General features: G+C 38.4%; 1 protein-coding gene across 2 annotated transcripts; it reads left to right on the forward strand.

Annotated features, from left to right (window-relative positions):
• Nucleotides 1-377: 377 nt before the first annotated feature.
• LOC128309901 (E3 ubiquitin-protein ligase goliath) lies at nt 378-15,360 on the forward strand. Of its 2 annotated transcripts, none has more exons than XM_053046398.1 (10): nt 378-511; nt 7,017-8,173; nt 9,892-10,027; nt 10,105-10,222; nt 10,361-10,432; nt 10,510-10,586; nt 10,678-10,774; nt 13,122-13,271; nt 13,352-13,582; nt 13,662-15,360. In XM_053046398.1, exons 2-10 carry the CDS (start codon nt 7,627-7,629, stop codon nt 14,319-14,321), a joined length of 2,088 nt encoding a protein of 695 aa, XP_052902358.1. In that variant the 5' UTR covers nt 378-511; nt 7,017-7,626; the 3' UTR covers nt 14,322-15,360. The 2 variants fall into 2 exon arrangements, with proteins under 2 accessions (XP_052902358.1, XP_052902359.1); XM_053046399.1 differs by having other exon boundaries at nt 395-648.
• Nucleotides 15,361-21,829: the final 6,469 nt, after the last annotated feature.

Genomic DNA, 21,829 nt, shown 5'->3' on the forward strand with positions numbered 1-21,829 from the left:
TTACCGGATGTTAAAGAGCTTGTGCTCTTTCCACAGATCGTTCCCACACAGATCGTTAGCGCAGAACCGTATGTGCTGGCACTCACCCGAAAACGAATATATCTGATGACAGAAAGCTTCAACATTTTTTATTCAAAAACTTTGGATTCGTTTTAGCATTTAAAATCATTATTTAATTAGTGATTCGAGAATTGATTTTCAATTTATGCACCAGTGCGAATGTCGACATTCGTCTCGTTCGATCCAAACTGTCAAACTCGACAATTCCCGCAGCACAGTGGATTTTTTACACCTGGTCAAAACGGGCCTGACGTTCACAAATTTGACAGCTAATCCACTGCAGGAAAATAATATCAACATTTTCGCAACACTTTTCATTCCGAAACGACGCGTGAGGAGTGTGTGTTGAGTTGGTGAATGGGAAAAATATCAATTTCTGAAATTCATCAAGCAATACTATTTCACCGTGACAAAATAACGTATCAGTGATAACGTGCGGAAACCTTGCGTGGTAGGTGAAGCAAAGCAGCTGAACTAGCAACGAACAACAGAATTTCCTTGAACATAACATTTTCCCTTTCGAGTTGAGGGCGTGAGAAAACAAACAAAAAGAAAAAAAACTGAAAAAGAACAGTAGAGAAAATCGTGGTACGTTTCTCAATCTCAACAGTGTATTGTTTGTGTGTGCTCTCGTCGCTAAAGTGGGGCACCCGCGCCGTACGGAGAGCAAAACCCGTGTTGAGGGTTTCTTTTTTCACCCCCTCATAGTGATTCAATCAAACAACGGACAGGTTCTCTTTGTGTGTTTTTGGGGCTAAAAATATAGCGCACTTTCTGTGAAAATTGTCGTGTGCTGTTTCGCTTCGCAATTGAACGGAACCGGCTGCGGTCGAAAACAACCCGGAAGAAAGACCCGGAAGGCAGCAGCACATCGGAACCAGCTGGCCTCGACCGACCAGACCGAACAAGACGGTGCAGGTAAGACGCACACATGCACACGTATTTACATAATTCTTCATTTACCTTGTAGCGCAAAAAGAACGGACAGATTAGAATAACGGTGTTGTGTGCCGATGACTAACAGCCAGGGAATATTTTGCGTGGTATTTGTAAAATACAATATGTTGCGGCTGGACGCTTTGTCGTGTGGTTTACCGGAAGAATTCGGGAAGAGATTGGGTACAGCCGTTGTCATATGCAGATTTTGTCGCGTATTGACATTAGACAAAATTACAGCCAAAAAAGAGAACAGAAATAATGATTTAACTATGGCGATTTCCGTCTTTTTCCTCCCACAACTACATCCCAAAACCGTTGGCTTAAAGTGGGTCAAACAGAAAGCATCGGAGAACCTTGTCGCCGTATGCTGATGCTCCCGATTGAGCGTTACTCGCTATTGGCTCAGTCCGGGGAGATTCTACTGCTGATGCTGCAGTTCGGAGAATGTTTACGGACTGTACCTTTTTTCCTGGGATTTGTTATTCTATTCCTTTACGTCATTTCTGGCAGCTGCCGTAACGTGCGCCGGGGAGATTGCCCTTTATGCATTTCGAGTAATCTGCCTGGGGGATAACCCGAAGGTGCTATGTTTCGCCACCGTTACGACCTCAGTCTAGGGAAATTTTAAATTGAACTGGTTTACCCCTTGCCAATACGGTCAAGCGATAGTTTTAATTGCATGATGTTGAGGTAGAACAATATGTGCGATATTGGAATTTTGAAAGATTATGAGTTCTCCGCACGTTGTAAACATAAACCTTTTTGTTTGGAGTAACAGTTGAAAGCCATTTAATGGCAAGCTAAAATAAAGCAGTTGGAGAATAAATCGAATTAATATGTTCGTGTGTATGGTGCGGAGTAGTACCACAGGTATGAACATTCCACAAAGGAAATGACGGAACACTAAAAGAAAAAAGTGTAAAGAAACTTACCGTGTAGGTGTTAAATGTTCTTACCCAGTATGGTTTCCGGCGTAACAACTGCATGTTTTGGTTAAATCCGACTGAAACGTTACCAGACAACGTGAAGGACAGTGTCGCATGGTCGGAACTAAAACGTGCATCATTCACTAGTGCAAGCACAAAGCATATTTGGAGAAAGGCCTTCCCTAATCCCGGACCTGGAACATGTGCCATGGGGAGTCACATTCGCCAATCCGTAAAGTCATGCGACATATTAAAACGATCGCACGGCGCACTTACTTGCCGAACTAGACAACGTAAATAGAAAACGGTGGATTGTCCTTGAGCAAATTGGTCCACAGTCCATTGGCCGGACCGGCGGGTTCATTCTTGCAGATTATGTGTCTATTCTACCATTCCGGTCACGTGAGTTAAGGTGACTATGGTGCTGAAAATACAGACAAGCATTAATACGGCATACCTTTAGCCGCCAACAAAAGACGCTCCACGCGTGGTGTTCCATCGTTGCGAAGCTTATTGATCTCCTCGTGCACAATAAGTACACCCGTGCATAAGGCGTCTTCACGTGGACACGAGGTAAAACTGATGTGGAACCGAATCGTTGATCGGATGGAAACAAAGTACCCAACACAGTCTTTGTTTATCTCAGAAGAATATTGATATTCTATACCTCATACCAACAGTTTTAGCAATCAAATCGGTAGTCGGGTTATGTTCGCTAAAAATTCAATTCATTTGCAATACTGGAACCTGGTCGTTCTTCATTGATAAAAATAACATCGAAGATTGGTTTGCTAAATGGAAAAGAATGCATACATATAATTTTTGCTACATGAATTATTTACTTTATAGTTAAAATTATTCATCTTTTGTCATTGTTAAATAATACTCCGAGAACTATCTATTGAGTTCGGTGGGGAATGTAAAGAGTTCCCGTTCCATTTAGAACAAGCTTTAGAAAAGGTGTAAAAAATGTCGATCCACTTAACGGCATGTCAGTTCGCACTTGTTTCAAGATAGAAGGTTTTGCAATAAACTGTTGGTAGGAAGAAGGTCTTGGGTGAAAATAAAAATACATAACTAGCTAATTAGTTAAATATAAAATAAAAATACAATCAGTATGGTTGTACAAAAATATGCTTTGTTGATCAAAATAGAATGAAGGCACTGCGATATACGAGCGATATAATACGAACAGTGATATACATTAGATTTGCTACAGTGTGTGTTTCGCATGCTCACAATCGGAGGAAAATTATTCAAACGAAATTAATACACGCAACCAGTGTTGTCGGACGCGTGTAGTTTAGAACCTAACTGCTAATAGTACGCATGACTTTGAAACGCGGATGTTTCGCAGATCAATCAGTCAGGCTACTTAAGTTTGATCGCGTTAAGAAACGGCAGCAATGTGCTGTTTGTGACGATAATTACATACAATGGTTTCTGTATACTGTTGTGTGTGTATATGTGTAAATTAGCGCATTTGAGAGTAAGGCGCGTGTATTACAACAATCATTTAAAAGCAACCGACAAGGAAAGTGTCGTACATGGGTCATACTGCCGAATTCCAAAGAAGTGCTCATTATCTAGCTAGATTTTCCGCCAAACATAGATAATAATTCATCAAAATTGTACAATTTTGCTTTAATGGAATGCTGTTTTATTGAAAAATGTTTCTGTTACTTGTTGGCATTGTTGGAATTGTACCTAATTGTTTCAACCAAAGTACTGTGCGCTTCGTCTTCAGCCGTTATCATGATCATGTGTATATTTAGTTGATATAATATGACTTAAACTCATTTCTTACAGTTGTGCTACAGTTTCCTAGGTTGGATCGTCAAATTTAAAGGATAAGCATGGAGCATGGTATTCTTTAAGTATCTGACTGTAGACTTTGCACGTTTGAGCTTCGATTGAAATGTTCGACGCAATCGTTGCCAACACGAAATAGACTTCAAATGCGTTGTTTGAAAGCTTCCCGCATCACGCATCAGCTGCTGAATAATTCATTTGCGGGCGGTTAAGCTTGCCGTTTGTCGTAGCTCCCATGTGTTCCCAAGCAACCCAAGTACTTGCTATTAGCAAACAGCATTGTCGCTGGTGAAGAATAATTAATCGCCCTATGCAAATATTGGCAGGAAGCACATCTCAGAGATTTTGTCGTGGTAACCTTTTGCGGATAGCATACGGATAAAGTAAAATCCAAATCGGCAATGATCGGGCTTCTCCGCTCAATCTACCAAAATGGATACTTCTTAATAGATCAGCAAAAGAATCTTATCGAGTCCATGATGGAGTGTTCTGTTTTATTTATTACATATACATATCCATAAGCATAACTTATATCTAAATAACTATTTTTTTTTATCTTGTTCTCCGTCACGTAAAATTATCGTTCTCAAATGATGTGAGACTATGTTAGGAATGTAATTTTGTTTCACGATTGAATCCGATCGAACCTGTCAACCGTAAGCGTTACGATGAATTGAAATATTAAACGACGAATGTTCACATGGTTGATTAGCAATCTTATCCCTTCGCAGAGTAACCTACACCAACAAAGCACAGTGAGCGATAACAGAAAATGTATTCTACCTGTACTCTCGGTGCAGATAATAAACTGCTAATATCGAGAGCAGCTTGACCAAACAACATCACACACTGCTCGCTGTTCGTTGGCGACAGCTGACGATGGTAAGAAACACGGGCCATGGGCCATGGCTTTGTTATATCTCGCACACCAGTGGCTTCGCAGTGTGGGAAGATCGTTGCCCGTTGTTTGTCGCGCGTCGCTAGATCAACGGTTGATGAAGCAAACTGCGCTACCAACGCTTCGTGGCAATGCATTCAACTTGCAAACATAAATATAAACTCACGCTAACCTTCGCGCATTCAATGACCTACCTTCCTCGATCGGAAGTGTTGGAACTGACGATAGTGGAGGAGCACATGTCAGGAGGCAGGTTGGATCCACTACCCACCTCAATTTACGATTCTTTCCCCAATCTTACTCCCTCCTAGTCTGGGTAGGTAGGCAAGATGGAGCAAAACGTAGGAATAACGTTTGTACGCATTCTTACGCAGGTCTGAACGTTCAGGTTGGAAATTCTTTCTTTTGCATGGTCCTACAGGAGTGCAATCTCGAAACCGGTTCAAGATAGTGTAAGTGAGTTGAACTAGTATTGCAATAATCATTACTATCGAACAGCACGCAAACAGCCGTACGGCTATTGAACGTGGAGTCGCATTTCGACGCGATGTGTTGCACAAAGTACACGGATACAGTTTGATTCTTGTGCGATGCTTCGATAAAAAATAGACCAACCACAGCTTCAAACAAATGGGAAATAGTAAAAATCTTGTTTAAATAAAAAAAACCTTCGTAAGTGATGCGATAGTTTAATTTTTCAACGATTGGGTTCGATTGCGCTGCTCCACGGATATTTCTTCGAGTTCGCTTGCTATGACAATGCAAGTTAGTGTAGCTTACAAACTAGGTCTACATCATCATAACTATTCAATGTTCTTCAGTCGCGTGAAGATAGCCAAGCTAAAGAACTACTGGTTCACGGTTGTAGGGCAAAAACTTTACAAAAATGTCCAATGTATTGACATCGTTATCATCTGCGTATATATTGTTTGTCGATGGCAGAAATGCTGCAGTATGATGACGACGGTGTAAAACTGGTTTACTATTTCTACATTGCTCAACCATACCCATCTGAAGTACGTTATAAGTTGTCCTCTGTACACATTTTCACACATGTGCATCACCTACCCACGCATTCAAACAGGTAGACTACAATTGAAGCAATACACTGCTTAAAGCCGTATTCCACTGGATCATACATCTTAAGGAAGTTCACAATCAAGTTCACAATAATGATCTATTCTATTGTAGTAGTGTGCACGTGGTCGCCTGTTACTACACCAACACTAATGAACGTGTTGATCCGCTTAAGGCCCTACTTATTTAAAGTAAATAGATCGATCGATTAGATATCGCCTGAGGTTTACGTAGTTCAGAGAAACTCGCTGTTTGTTACATGAAAATAAAGTTTGCTCTATGAGATGATCCCTTGCCAAAAGACAACAGAATCAAATTCGCATAAATTGAGATCGTGTTTAGGATGTCAGTAAGTTGTGACCGGAAACTAATTTTAATGGGTTTTATGGTGTATATTCGGGTTTAATTTTTTTATTACCGACCTTTAACGTTTTGCAAATGAGTGGAAACAAAGTCAGTGAAGTGAAAATTGAACAAGTTTTTTTTTGTTTTGTATTGTTGTAAATCATAAACAAGAGCATTAGAAATTTGCTTTCAGTTTGTTGATACGAAGGACAAGAAAGGATGTATAGTGTAACGTCGTTTGAGGTCAATGGAACAAACGAACCGTGAAAATCGAGCACAATGTTTTCGGTATGGTTTATATGCACATATCAATATTAGTATGGCCTTCCATCGCTGTTGTGTGGCATAGCGTAATGAAAATAAAAATTTAAGTTTACGTTTTACTTTTTGTTTGAAGATTATTTGTTTGTTCCCTTAATTGTAAAATGTAATTATTTATTGTCGATACGATGTACCCATTGTGGTAAATGAAAAAAATGTAAGAATGAGGGCTAAGTCATTATCATATATTGCATATTGCAACTAGGAAAGTATTCTACAATCGTACGGAAGTTGCATCACAGAATCTCAGAGTAATGCAATTACTCCCTAGAAAAAAGTCGGTTTTCTAAAGTGCATATGTAAAGCATTCTTCTTTAAGACTCAAGCATAACCACGCTATTTTCTTCTCTTCTTCACTTGTCTATAGGTTCGTTTAATCGCGTTACGCAACGCGATAGTGCACTGGGAGCATTGCTCGTGCTGTTAGTGCCTGAAGGAAGCCTAAGGAACGCTGGTGGGCTTTGTCATTTAACCGTCATACTTCAAGGCTACTCATGCAAAGGTCGCCCCCCCTTTAGCATGTGTGGCATGTGAGGGAAGGGATTGGAAGAACACGCCACAAGCAATGATCGGGAATACATCAGCAATACTATCAGCATGCGGTAATAGTACTGATCTGGTTTTGTTTCATTTTCCAGCTGTGTAACACATACATCGGGTAAAACGGGCTCCAAACCTAGGTAGAACGCCGAACGATCGCATTTCGTAGAGTTCAACCTTCGCGGGTGGTGAAGTTGATCTAACGTACACATACGCACTCACCTATACGTAGACCACCGTTACTAGAAAGGTCGAACTGACTGATGCATTGCGGCTGCATTTGTGCATTATCCTTGAACTGATCGGACATCATTAGAGCGTAGTTGAAGTGTTTGTCTATCGCTATTTTTAATGACACGATAAAAGTGAAAAGTGAGAATCCAAGTTGCCTTCTTAGCGCACCGATAATCTTCTAGCCCCGAATTAATGCTGATGCTGATGTCCCTATATGGATTTATAGTTTTATGAAGTGAATCAACAACAACAAAAAATGCAAAATCGTCTGCTGTTGTATTGAAACATCTTTCGGGTGTGGTGGGTTTTAAAAAGTACAGTGAGATTGTAAACGTAAATTAAGTTATCAGTGCATCGTGCGACAGAAGATCGTGTTCACACAAAGTGCCGAAGTATTGCGTCGGGAAACGCGATACACTTATGAAAAAAGTGCTCATTAGGTTTTGCGTGTGATAAATATTGCAAATAGTAAGCATGATGTCAGCGTTAAGTCATCAAGTGAATATGAACAATTTTTTATCGCTGCTAGTGGGTGCCTCTTTAGTTGCGGCTAATTCGTCTCCGAGCCATGATGTAGGCTCACTATCACAGCCGACCGAGTTCAGTAACGGAGTGTCGTCGTTTGCTTTGCCGGCAGAGGAGCGAATGGCTTTCGAGACCTCCACATTAGCCTATCTGAACTACAGCTACACCGGGGCTGATGGACAGTTGGTTGAGTTTGGTGGTAACGAGAGTGCGAAATATGGCGAAGGACGAATTCTGAATCGAAGCGGAATATTGGTGCACGTCAGCAATAGTGTGAATCGTTCCGATCACACCGGCTGTTACAAACATTGGAGCGGTACACTCGGCGAATCAGTCCCGGATCGTAACATACCCTGGATTGCGCTTGTACGACGCGGTGGTTGCAACTTTGAAGACAAAGTCAAACATGCATTCGAGCACGGTGCTGCAGGCGTCATTATCTATAACGACAAAGGCGATATTAAGCTGGATAAGATGAAGATCAACGATAAAGAACGTGAGTATTAGTTCAGTTTTAGTTGTGCTACAAAAAAAAATAGGTACAATTATTGCATGTGATTTTAAATACAATAAGTTTCATTGATAGTTACGCGAAAGAAGTTAATGTATTTAACAGCCTTTCGAATATAAAACAATCACTAAGTTTATGCGATAAAATGGATCCATCAAATGACATACAGTCATTTGGGTTTCTTAGCGGTTTAATTTAATAATGTTAAAAACCTTTGCACTTTAACTACTACAAACTGTCTGTAGTCACAAGGAATCGTCGATACTTGTTGTCCTATTATCAGTATTGCCAGTGTTTACCACACAAAAACACGATGTGCCGAGCAGAATGTTTGTTAACACTGTTGACATAGGATTAGTGCCAATTAGCATTAGAAGTGCATAAGGTAACTAACGTAGTTAGTAAATTTATAAATCGCTTGTTGGTAGCGGAGTGGTGCACAATATGGTGACTCGGTAGCTAAATAAAGTTGAAAACCGTAGCGTTGGTCTACAAGACCTCGACTATAATAGGAACTTACATCTGTTTTGACCCAACTGTACATCATTACGGGAAAAGAATAAACCTAACGTGGTTTAGTCATTAGTCCGTCTAGCTCTACCCCACGCGAGCAAAACCGACGATGCGCAAGCAAGCAGTACACACGATGCCTTCTGCTCATGGATTACTTTCACTTGTGACGATCAGCGACCTCCCATCACCGGAGTAAAACCACACATCATGGCTAAAGTCATGGAATGGCATTGGTATCGCAGATTGGTCGTTGGATCTGTTACCATGTGGTTTATTGTATTTAGTAGTGTGAGAGTATGTTTTTCAACTGAATTGTTCCATTGTAAATTGAAGTTAGTCGAATCATGATTGTTCTCATACTCGTTTCATAAGAATGTACTAGTTGCACTTATCTATAACAATGTGTGTATAGGTACACGGAGTAAAATTCATTATTTTTTATGCGTTTGTTTAATTTTCGAACCATTCTGTATCCAATTATGCATCTTCAACATACGTTTTTGTTATAAAATGAATCTTAAGAAGTTTAATATTATTTTTCTGTTGTTTTACTGTTTTTAATTGCAAACATCATTGCTTGAACTGACTGAATACTGTAATATTATTAAAAATCAATGATAGTTTTATTCATGCTTCGTTGTGTTTATTCCAAAGCACAAACTAGAAATTTCTCGAATCCTGTGAAAACTGTAGATACTCATAGTATTCTGTTGATATGATGTGATTAACGTAATGGTTGCTTTAATACTAAAAGCGAGAATGCTCACTAACAGTGGGAGACTAAACATTTGTGGAAATAAACAGTGTGAATCTTGGAACAATTGAATAGCAACCAGATTTTCATCTTTTTTGTTAATACCTGTGTGCGATATTGAATTCTTCCAGTTAATTCGTTGCCGTCCTCCTGCTAGACCATAGATCAGCAAACAGTATATTGTAAACAGTATATTGGCTCCATGCGTAATCCACGCGAGGCTATTCGAAGCCAACGTTTCAATATGAACTCATTGAGTGAAACGTTGAAGGGAATACAACTGTACTTGTGGTATAATGTGCAAATCAGTTACTTCACATTAGTTTTCGCTTACAATTTAGACTAAACGGAACAAAACTTCTTATACTTGTTGTAACGTAGTGCCTTTGTCTGTTATTTATCTTAATTTAATGTTAAATATTTTTCTTAAATATAGGAAACATCACTGCAGTCTTCACCACAAAAGCAATGGGGCTTGAACTGATCGAAGTTTTAGAAGTACATAAATACGATGTGCATATGCGGATAATTGAAGGATCTCGTCAATTTGTCACATTAGGAAACATAAACAAGTACGTTGTGGGTTTTTTTTTCTCTAAATCCAGGCAATTTTATTTCAATTCAATTCAATTCCTCTTTTATATTATAGAACATCGGTCCTGTTTGTGTCAATTTCGTTTATTGTGCTGATGATAATTTCTCTGGTTTGGTTGGTATTTTACTACGTTCAGCGATTCCGGTATCTGCAAACCAAAGACAAACAATCAGTAAGTATTTTAGTTATTAGCAAAATATAATTTTAGTTACTTATGTGTGGTCGGTTAGTCGGTAACATACACACCTGTATGTGTATGTTAAAGGATGCTGCTTAATGAAATTAATTGTTTTTGTTTGATTTTCCATAGAAACGACTCTGCAGCGTTGCAAAACGTATAATTGCCAAAATTCCAACAAAAAGTATTAAATCAGATGACAAGGTATGGTGTAATTTTGGATTAACAAATACGGAAAGCAATGCGCTTTGAAAGGAAATTAAATAACTATTTTGTTTTAGGAAATCGATAATGATTGCTGTGCCATCTGCATCGAACCGTATAAAGTAACTGATGTTATACGTGTTCTACCCTGCAAGTAAGTACTGAAATGTAGGCCGGTGTAATTATTGCAACGTATATCAGTATTTCCAATTAAAATTAAATAATTAATTTTTATTTTTGCACAGGCACGAGTTCCATAAGGTCTGCATAGATCCTTGGCTTCTTGAGCATCGTACCTGCCCAATGTGCAAAATGGACATTCTCAAACATTATGGTTTTGTGGTGGGTTCTTCCTCGTCTTCTCAAATCAATTCAGCGATCGCAGAATATTTAAATGTTGCACCACCGCCACCGCCCTCTAATACGTCAACCATCACTACATCCTCAATTGCATCGACTGAAGAATCATCGAGACGAGTTTCCTGGTCCACTGGGGCAGGTATGGGTCCAACTACGTCTGTCACAGTGGACGGGAGCGTTCCATCGACGCTCTTTGGCAATAATTATATTGCTGGTCGCAATGGTGGCACTTCTGTTGGTCAGCTGACTGATATCGTAACAATCATTATCAACATCGATGATAACGACAGTTCAACTGGTCGTGATGATACTGTTGTTGTGGGCAGTAGCGGTACGAGTGGCGGTGGTAGCAACAGTAGGATGGGTGTATTATGCGATCTTTCAACACATGAAGATATGAATTGTAGTGGCGCTAGTTCTAGTAGTACAGACAGGGACAATAGTAATTGTGATAGCAATAATGCAAACAGCAGCGATAATATCGAAAGTAACAGCGACAGTCATCTTATAAACAAACAAATAACTGACGTTTGAGCTCAACCATACAAACTACGATTCCATTACACTTACGGTCCATTATTTTCCGCAAATCGATATATTGAAGACACAATGCAATGATAGCAATGCAGGATGAACAAAAACGAGCAGGTTTACGTTTGCCTGCTTTGTGTAAAAGGCAATATTACAATGTGCCATGCGAGCCGGCTCGTCAAACGTTACAGGGTCGAAATTTTGCAAATTTTATTGTGTGTTAAATTTTGTCTATACAATCATAAAACTGTTCCGTTTATACAGTAAGCATACAAGTTTAATATACACTTTATTGCGGATGGAATAGTAACACCGCGGGGTAGAGAAAGTTACATGAATTTAGAATGCGACGTATAGTTTAATAGATCCAATGGACCGTATGCACGGAATTACGCAATAATACTTAATTGATTAGCACTATATCGTGTAAGATTCTGTGATACAATTTGAGACATTATTATGATTATTATTTTCACTATCGATATCGAAACAAATCAGCCTCCGTAAACGCTGTTTTTTTGTAACTCTAACTAGTGCAACGAATACTAGTGCTACTATTGCTAATTACTATTAGTCCCTTCTTTGCTAATGCAATGATCAATCAAGAATAATCCTACGCAAGCAGTAGGCCAAAGAGAAAAAGATTAAATCGCGCATTGTCGTAAAGATGCATTCTAAAGTTACAATGAAGTTTATGATGAAAGGTTTTATGATTTATTGAAATCTTGCTGGATAAGAGCAATTAGTCTTTTTCGACAACAAAAAACCTATAGTTTATTGCACTGATTTGTGTGCTGCGCTTATTTTGAATGAATGTGTGAGCTACTTAATTTTTTTAATTTTGCAATACTTACGATCAATCCAGAACAGTGTATTAGATTAATATCAATTGCATCAGCGAAATCATCAGCGCGATTAATATAGTTGACAAAATATCAACAATGGTATTGCCGTACGTCGTTCGTTAGCAAATGTTGAATCACGGATTTTATGATAGAAAATAGCTATTTTTTCATGCTCGAAATTGACGGCCTAGTGTGTAGTTTGCTCCAAACGCCTGGTAGAAATTACCGAATGACATATCAGCTTTTAGAAAACTGAGACATAAGCATACACAAAACATGTAAACAACAATAAAATATATGGTTTTCTATTCATTATATTTTGTTTATTATAGTTTCGTACGCTGTTGTTAAGCATAATTTATTGCCTGCTTGCTTGCTTTTTTGGCTATAACAATCCTTCGTTTATAAGTATGATTTGCGTATTATTTGCGCTCTAGCGCCTGCCTTCACTAATCACTCAATCCGGACTATCCATGTGTAAATCATTGAAAGACATCCATGGCAAAGAAATGGCAGACCTATGGAGGGTGTAATACTGATAAACAAGAAGATATATTTTGCAATATCAAATAATTTCCATACTACTTTAAAATTTCAATTGCATTTAATGCTTACTAATGCTTTCATAAAACATAAAACTTGGTTAACAGCACAGTGCAACAGTTTTTGGAGTAAGCTTAGATTTTCGGACAGTTTATTGCAACTTTCAGTTTTGAAATAGAATTTCTTTTTAATTTTCCCCTAAATATTATTTTCAATCAATTACCTATAACGTCAATTTTCTGATAGATTACAGCGTGTTTCAAGTAATTACAGATATATTTTTGTAGATAGAGGTGTATGATATTCATTAGAAGCAAATCACGCTATATCATATTACTATTTAAACGAAAGATAATTTATTTGTCAAATACTTCAACCCGTGCTTCGTGGTTTACCATTTGTATTCCTAGTTCACGGGTAGTCAAGAAAGTATTCTTCAATTAGACATGGACATGGAGGAAGGAGATCTTATTGACGATAGAAGCAGCACCGATGGAGGGTATCAAAGACGTAACAGCGTCAGCCCTTTGCCACAGATAAGGGCATCTAATGAAAATCAGGTGACAGTTGATAAATAAACGCATCTGTGATCGATTTCGTTTGAGCATCGCGCTTTTTGTTCTTTATGCTATCACTCCAGATGTCACGCAGTTCCTCCGATTCGGATTCAGAACATGAGCACGGAGACTGTGTAACTCCGCATTCATCAGGACGGCGTTCGGCACAAGACCGAACTAAGCGTGATAGTCAACGGCAGCATGACAATTCACAGCAGGAAGCTGATATTTGTGTGGGATGTCTCGCTGCAGCCTTGAATAAGAAACAGAAAAACAACGATAGCGTTATTGTTCAAGAGGACGGAGACAGTGATGTGAGTAAAGACGATACAGCAAAAATGATCTTGCATTATTCATTGCCCATACATTTATTTTTTCGTTTGTCGTTGTTAGTCCTACGCCACAGAACAAAATGGATCAAAAAGCCTTCCAGCAACATTGAAGAAATATAAGGGAAACCATTCGACTGGATCGTGCCGCGGCATGAACCCTCCAGACCACTATCACCCATATCCTTACAACGATAAGCGTGGCAGTCGAATTAACCAAAACCATCAACCGCAAAACTCTGCCTCTGAAGAGCACAGTTCGCAACAGTCTTCTAATCTTCCATTTAAGTTTTACAAAACTGAATGCGGACAACCACGCAAAGTTCGGACCCCGCTTCGCAATGTAATTCCTCAATCGATTTCAGCGCCCTGTGATACTGACAGCTCACTGCGTGTATGCATTCACGGCGGGCTTGAGCAGAATTTATCTGATATTTCAACTTCCAATGCTGGTACACTTCACGCAAATACAGAATCTGAGAATCTGCCTGAAGTGCATATTGTTCAGCGGCCGATCGATGCTAAGCGACGCTGCTCGCTGTCACGCAACTCATCATGCTCCTCGGCGGATCGTAAGGATGTGGTAACATGCGAAGATCTGAAAATTGCCATAGATTACTCCAACGAAGAGGACGTTTCAGACGAAACGGAACCAAACAGTGATAATGATCTAATCATCAGACGATCAGAGCGAGGCGACGAAAAAGAAACGCGGAAAAAGTGATTAAATAGATGGCACCGTTTTAGACCATCAGGTAATTCATGGCACGATGATAGATAATGATCGCTTTCCTAATTCCACCCAGGCAACACGGTTGATGATGAATCGAAATACGTTATGTGATAGAGTGAGACTGTACAGACGTAGACATATGTGAGGCAGTTTCTGTAAGCAGATAACACGTGTTTGTGAAAACTTTTCCTGCAAGAGGAATGGTTTCTGCAATGAAGTAGGCGGACTTAAAGAGATAAATTATCCCTCCTATGGAATCCTCCTACGGAACGAGCAGAGCTTTCAGCATAGAGAATAGTTCATGGCACTCTAAACAATAGCAACAATAAACAGCAAACGGGCATCCTAGGAAAACATTCGTAAGGCACCTAATGTTTTAACCTCGTTCTTCGATAGCATACCACCAAACAACTACAAAGACGTTCCACGTTGTTCGGGCAATGATATCGGTAGTAGTGACGAAATTTAAATATTGTAGACAATTGTAGCAAAAAGGTTCTAATAATATCTCAGTCACTGAAGATCGGTTAAACACCGCAGTGCAATATATTGGAAACTACTCCAAATTAAACACTTTTTCCACATCAAATTCCAACGCAAATTGAATGATAGAAATTTTGTTCTTAGATAGGAGGAATACAGCAGTTAGTCATTTACCGAATTGAACTCCTAGCGTTAAAATAATGAACATTAATAGAAGGTACTGAAAGACTTAATCGGTTGTTGGTATTGGTTTACGGAATGTGTATAAATCCAACCTATGGATGTAGTAGCGTTTTCGGTTTTGGTAGCATCAAACAAGCTACATTGATAATTTTATTTATGAATTGCATTAGTACTAGGCTGGATGAAAACAGCAGGACAAGAAATGCTTAACATAATTTGTCAATTTAATCGAGAAAGGAAAACATAGCCACTAGCCGTTACTAGAAAGTTGGCTTTACAAATTGGGCTACGGATAATGTGCTGGCAGGATATTGAAATGGTTATGAAATAAAATAACTTAAAATGCGTCCAACACAACGCTGATGGTTGCAGATGTGTGTTCACTTGGTTTTTGGCTTAATTGGAGAAATTGTACATCATTTATGCTTTGTCTTATTATTTAACACATACAGCGCCGCATCACCCATATTCGGGATTTTGACTCCGCAGTTGAATATACCAATATATAAGACACGAATTACCAATTTCGTCAAACTCCAAAAATCTATGTTGCCCAACTTTGAACTATTGTTCCTAATAATATTACTTACCTTGACGGAAGTTTACATTCACCGTACGAATAAATTCGGAGGTATACGTAAATAGTAAAAGTCGTAATAGATTTCTCGAATTTTTAGAAACAGGAGTGGTGTTGTACTATTTTTTTACTGTTTTATCGGCTACTTGTAATTTTGTTTCTGGAAGTGCATGTAATCTGTAGCAGCACTATTACCACAGTACATGTTGAACCGTTGCAATTCAAATATGAAACGATAATGATTTATTTCAATGAAAGATTTCTGACGATGAAATGATTCATTTTGACCGTTTCCATAGTTCACCCAATCCCAAACACACGAAAATCTAAATTTTGGACCTTGGTCTAGACAATTTTTGGACGTCTAAAAGAGATCTAAAAGATTCCCACTTTTCCGTGGCTTCCCCAAACCCGAACGCTACATTTCGACTTGCCCAAACCTAAACGTCACATTTCCCAAACGACACATTTCGATTTGGAAGTCGAAATGTGGCGTGTGGGTACTGTGTGAGCGCGAGCAAGAGCAAAACAGCGGTTAGAACGAGCACTTCCGCGTCGAGCACTTCGACTTACGCACAGAGTCAAGTCGAAATGTGGCGTTTGGGAAAGTGGAAACCTTTTAGATCTCTTTTAGACGTCCAAAAATTGTCTAGACCAAGGTCCAAAATTCAGATTTTCATGTGTTTGGGCAAGTCGAAATATGGCGTTTGGAAAAATTGTATAGAACAAGGTTCAAAACTTAGATTTTCGTGTGTTTGGGAATCCAGTCATTTCCCGAGTAAGATGAATCCGAAATAAGCAAATCTCAAAATTATGGCAGTTCGTGTAGTTTTGTATGTGTAATAGAATTTTTTATTTGTCAATCTTCAAATTTTCCCAAAAACACTTTTCTTTTTAATATTATAAAAATTACTTTTAATGAAATTTTACTCTAATTGTTGAAATAAACATGAAAATATCAATTATCAATATGCCTCATAAGGCGAAAAGAAGAAATCGATTCCGGGATACTAAATATAAATGATATTATGAAGGGAATTCTAGTCACGCGAATTTCTCTGACATGTATTATTCGCGTAACTCGGGAAAAGACTGTATCAACACATTTAATAGAAATATTGTTATAAGATTGTATTTGGCCTGTTCGTGAAAAATTAGTTGGTGCTGGTTAATACAATAAAATTGTTAAGTAGTGTTTTTCTAAGCCTTAAAGACCATATCGAGCAGTAAGGTTATGACACAAAGGGATATGTTTTAATTTGTTAGGATTTCTATAGGAAAGATTTTTGATCAAAAATTTACGTAAACACATAATTAACTCTTTTCATTCTCCAAATCTTATGAAAAATTTGCTAGAGGTGATAAAGCTAACAAAGATGTACATAAAATAGTATAATAGTACAATATTATGAACTATTCTTATTATATAAACCTGATGTTAGTTAATATATGTTTGATTATGCTCATGTTTAGTGGGCTCCGATGGTATAATTGGTAGCGGCGCCGATTTTCACACGAAAGGACCGGTTCCAAAATCCCTTCCGGGCCAATCCTCCGCAGCAAGGACTGATTATTCAGCTACGGGTAAATGAAGCAAAAATGCCAGAAATAGCAGGCCTCTAGGCCTCTTGTGAAAGAAGAAAAAAGATTAAGTTAAATTGAAATAATTCAGTAATATTAGAGACATTTAACTACATTAGGCTAAGAAATGTAGCATATTTTGAAGATTCGCATTCGCTTAGAAAATGAAGAAAACTGAAAGTAATTATAAATTTATTTTCATATATTACTGATATAAGATTGCATATATAATGGGAGACGGTTAGGGGTCCCATTAGATACCACTGCTTGGGACCCTGAAAAGGGTTAATCTACCTCTGTTTGTTACCATACAAAACATAATCTTAAACATAACATAACATTTTATTCTATTTTTAAATTGATTTTTTCCTGTCTTTGTCGTCATTATTGAGTTTTTGGGTTAAACAAACCAACATAATTACTGCTCGTGCGACGGATTTTTAACAAGCGTATAGAAATGATTATTTCTAGATCATTCTATCATCATGTCTTGTATTATATCTTGATTCGATACTGTGCATAGATCACAAACCTTGGGTAACGCAATGACCACCCTTTCCCAATCTATTAGTCACAATCACTTTGCGAAGTGATAGGTGGAATGTGAACATCCATCTGTCTACTCGGGAAAGTTAATTCGGCACACCTGTTTGAGCATGGATCATCATGTTGTTAGCCTTTATTCCGCAATGCCTACGATTAGGGTAGTTATCAATTTATCAGCTCATTCCAGTAATTCAATGTCACCGTTTTGCTCAAACATTCCACAGAGGCAATTGAAGTTTTTTTTTGTTGGAAAATAGCAATTCATAGCGTTTCATAAAAGTAATACTTCCGACCGTATCTTTAGCTCTTAAAAATTCAATTGATTTTTTAAATATCTCATTAGGTACAGGCAATGTAATCAGTGAAACATTTTACATTTTTGGAGTATAACTACTTTATCATTGCTGACTTCCAACGTACCTAGGGCAATAATTTACTTGCTTGCAAACTCGGTAATATTGAATTAACTGCATCAACACATTATGCTTGGCCTGAGAAAGTTACGCGATTCGTCTGTAACCGTATTGGAAATTCGAACTAGAAATGCTTTATTTTCATATTAGATTTATCACCTTTCTTCCAGTATACAACGAAATCTATTCAGTATGTTGATCATAATCCTGCACAACGTGTTACAAACAAAGTGCCTAAATATGTTTTCGTACAAAAATGCTACACACTCGATAGAAGATGAAAATTAGAAAAGAAATAAACAGGCAGTTTCTAGTCTGCCAATAATAATCAGCTTATATTGATTTTACACTGAACAGAACTATACATAAATTTATATGTGCATTGCATGTGAAAAAATATTGTTCCTTTGCATATGTTAGAGAACACAGAACTTCACTAAGTATCACTGGGATTAAGGAGTTGACTTTTTCACTCATCAGGGTTCTATGTTTTGCTATGGCCGTGCCATTTGCGTCCTATGTTATGGAAACATGTTAAAGACACATTGAGCACGAGCAAGCGCCTGAGGCTGGGAGGTCCTGTAACCTGTAGGCTAGATCGCCGTAGCAATCTCAAGGGTTGATCCTTTCATCCTGCGGCTGGGCTTACGTTTCACACCCGAGGAATCCGTACCGCAGCAGCTTATCAGCGAAAGACAATAACAAACAAGGTAGTAGGATAGAAACATTTTTGCGCTGTACATGTATTTAAGTTTCTTGCGACAGGTAGTCAGTGTTGACACGTTTCGGTTTGGCCCAACGCATCTAGGACGTTAACTAGATTTCCCGATTGGCTTATAGATTTTGGGATAGGACGATTTTTGTTCTTCTTCGATAGGTTTATCCATCCTAGGTAGATTATCTTCAAGAGAGCTGTTAAGCATATGGAAAACCAACTCAATGCTGGTCACACTGAGCACCAAAAACGAATACAGTCCGAACAAATAAACATATCAACAACAAGTGACAAGATAACGATAACGAACAAGATGTTGCTCTCCGGCAATGTATGTGAGCCGCCAAATGCTAGGAAAAATATTTAGCAGAAAACAGGCTAAACGTTACATTCAATAATGCATTTTTTCACATTTTATTCACTTATTTACTGGACAACCAAATGTAAGCTACTTAAAATCTCTTTACTTATTTATTTTAAAATTATTTGTATGTTTTTTTTACATTTATAAGTTTCCTTTCAGTTGCAGCGAAGGTTAACGGTATGTTTCTAGAATAAAAACTATTGAAATTATAAAACAAAACACAAAATAAACAATTTACGATATGTACAACAGTATATTAACGATACTAACGATACGGTCTGGCTTTAACCGATTAAGAACATTACCCTCAAATTAATTAAAACTGATAAAGAGAAAACGTCCTACTTGACTATAGGCAATTCAAGTCACAGACATTCGGTCAACAGCGTTTTAAATGTAGTGTAGCTTAATTAAGGCAAGATATGATCTTCCTTTACTCTTTCCTTTAGCTCTCAAAAACTCTCAAAAGTGCCAAAATCAAACGGCCACGTCCAATGCTTTGGTGTATCCATCTTCATCCGTCCTGTGAAAAGAACGCGTACATTCATAAAAGCCAATGTCTTTGTGAACTAACAATTGGGTGTAATTAAAATGTTGTACCAAAAAGGTGCCAGAGTCTGCAAATGGAAGATAGATTTATTTTTATTTTTTCATCACATTTTGTTCTGTTACAGCAAGAATAGAAAATCTTTGAATCGCATGAGAATGGGCAACAAATGAATGGTACTCTTGACAGATTGGCTTGTATGCTGAGCACGCAATCGATGCCACCCAGAGGGAGTTAAATCCTTTTGCCAATGAGGTGATGGGAAAAGTGTGTCGCCTTGAAGTATGGTCGAAGGTTTTCCTTCTGTTTTTTGCAGCCATTTTTAGATGATGTTGACATAGCGAGCTGACGTGAATATAATGTCAGCAAGATAGAAAATGTGAGTAATAATATTTATTTACGTCGAGCGTACAGTAGCATTGATTTGATGTGATTTATCGAGAGGTTTATTGGTTTATTTTATTAGATTCGTTCTTCCGGTTGCTTTCTTGGCCGTGAGTTTTGCTATGAATCGACACAAGTCGATGTTGCGTCATTCGCGCGTTCTAAAAATATTAATCATGTTACGTTATAGTCTACTCATTAGCCACCAATAAACTTAGTTAAATGACACTTATTCACACTTCTAACATATGTTGCTTCAGATGGGATTGTAGATTTTGTATGGTGATGGTGCGTTCTGTGTGCCTATATTTGGTTACACAATACCATCTATCATGCTGCGCGTATAATCATAGAATGAGATATTCGACAGTTGTGTGGAAAGGTATATTTACAAACAAAAGGGCTCAACCCTTAACCGGGTTTGCCAACATCAAACGGTGATCCAAAGTCGCTACGATATATATGATCCGTACTGCATACGATATATTATATCTAGTCGCAGCTTTCCACGAATTAACGCCATCAGTAAAATATCGTCCAAAGAAGCACGCAACGCCCCATTTACCACGGAGCGCGAAAAGAGCACATCTTTCGAACCTTGAACGAGGTGAAGGTGCTAAATTTCAAGTTAAAAATGCATTTACTCGTGTCTTCGCTTCCCGGTGTTAGGGAGCTCCAAAACGCATCGATGCTAATTAATTATTTCCACACCCGATGAAAAGCGAAAGTGAGCGAATCGGTGAACCCGGTTGTCTCTACGTTCTCTTTGATGTAGGAAAACCGATCCGTCTGTAGGGGATGGGCACATGCATGGAGCCGACTGCCAACCAAATGGTTGGAAATGCTTCTGCCGCAGCTAAGGACGAGCGTTCAACAGCATCTCAGTAGTTAGTTAGTTCGTGTAGGATGCATTGGACGGGTTGGATGTGCAACGTAATGTTGAGAAAAATTGCCTGGGCGTGAAAAACTATCTCATTCGACGCAAGGCGTATAATTTTGATCGCGCATACTTGCACGGTGGCCTAAATGCAGATGTTCGCTTAAGTTCATACTAGAACACTGTATGCACTGCATTAATTGACGAGTTAAAGACGACATGCGAAAGATTCAATGCATCATGAGCTAATAATTTCACGTTAAGTGCTACACCAGTCGGACTTTGTTTTTTAAAAAAAGTATTTCATATGGTAAAGGGTTTAAGCACTAACCTCGTACAAAATCCATAGGCAACTCTGAAGGGTATTCGTAAACCCACTCAGCATTTCTGGGAAGCGTTGTTTCATGTAAAGTCAATATACAGCAGCACGATCCGAGGAGCGAGTCCTTGTAACCTTGCATGCAATAGAATGCGATGTGTAGAAATGGAGCAAATATCGTCTGCTTTGGTCTACGACTACTGAGCCTTAAGCGAAGAAAAACAAGAACAACTACCGTTGCAAACAAAGCCCTTGTACACATTTACGAGTAAATAAAATGCAAGAAATGATTGGAGAAAAATGCAAAAAAAAAGAAAACTGAGTTACGGCTTGTTGACGATATGCGATGAAACGATCATGGCTCAGGCGGATGGTTATCGTAACTGGGTGCTTGTTGTTATGTTTGTTAACATGCTATTTAAGCGATACATTTTTCTACAAAGAGCTCCCTTTTTGCGTTGTACAGAACTCCTTCAGACATGCGTTTAAAACACGTTGGCAAATATTATG

The sequence above is a fragment of the Anopheles moucheti genome, chromosome 2 (assembly GCF_943734755.1).
Source record: "Anopheles moucheti chromosome 2, idAnoMoucSN_F20_07, whole genome shotgun sequence".
Classification (NCBI taxonomy): Eukaryota; Metazoa; Arthropoda; class Insecta; order Diptera; family Culicidae; genus Anopheles; species Anopheles moucheti.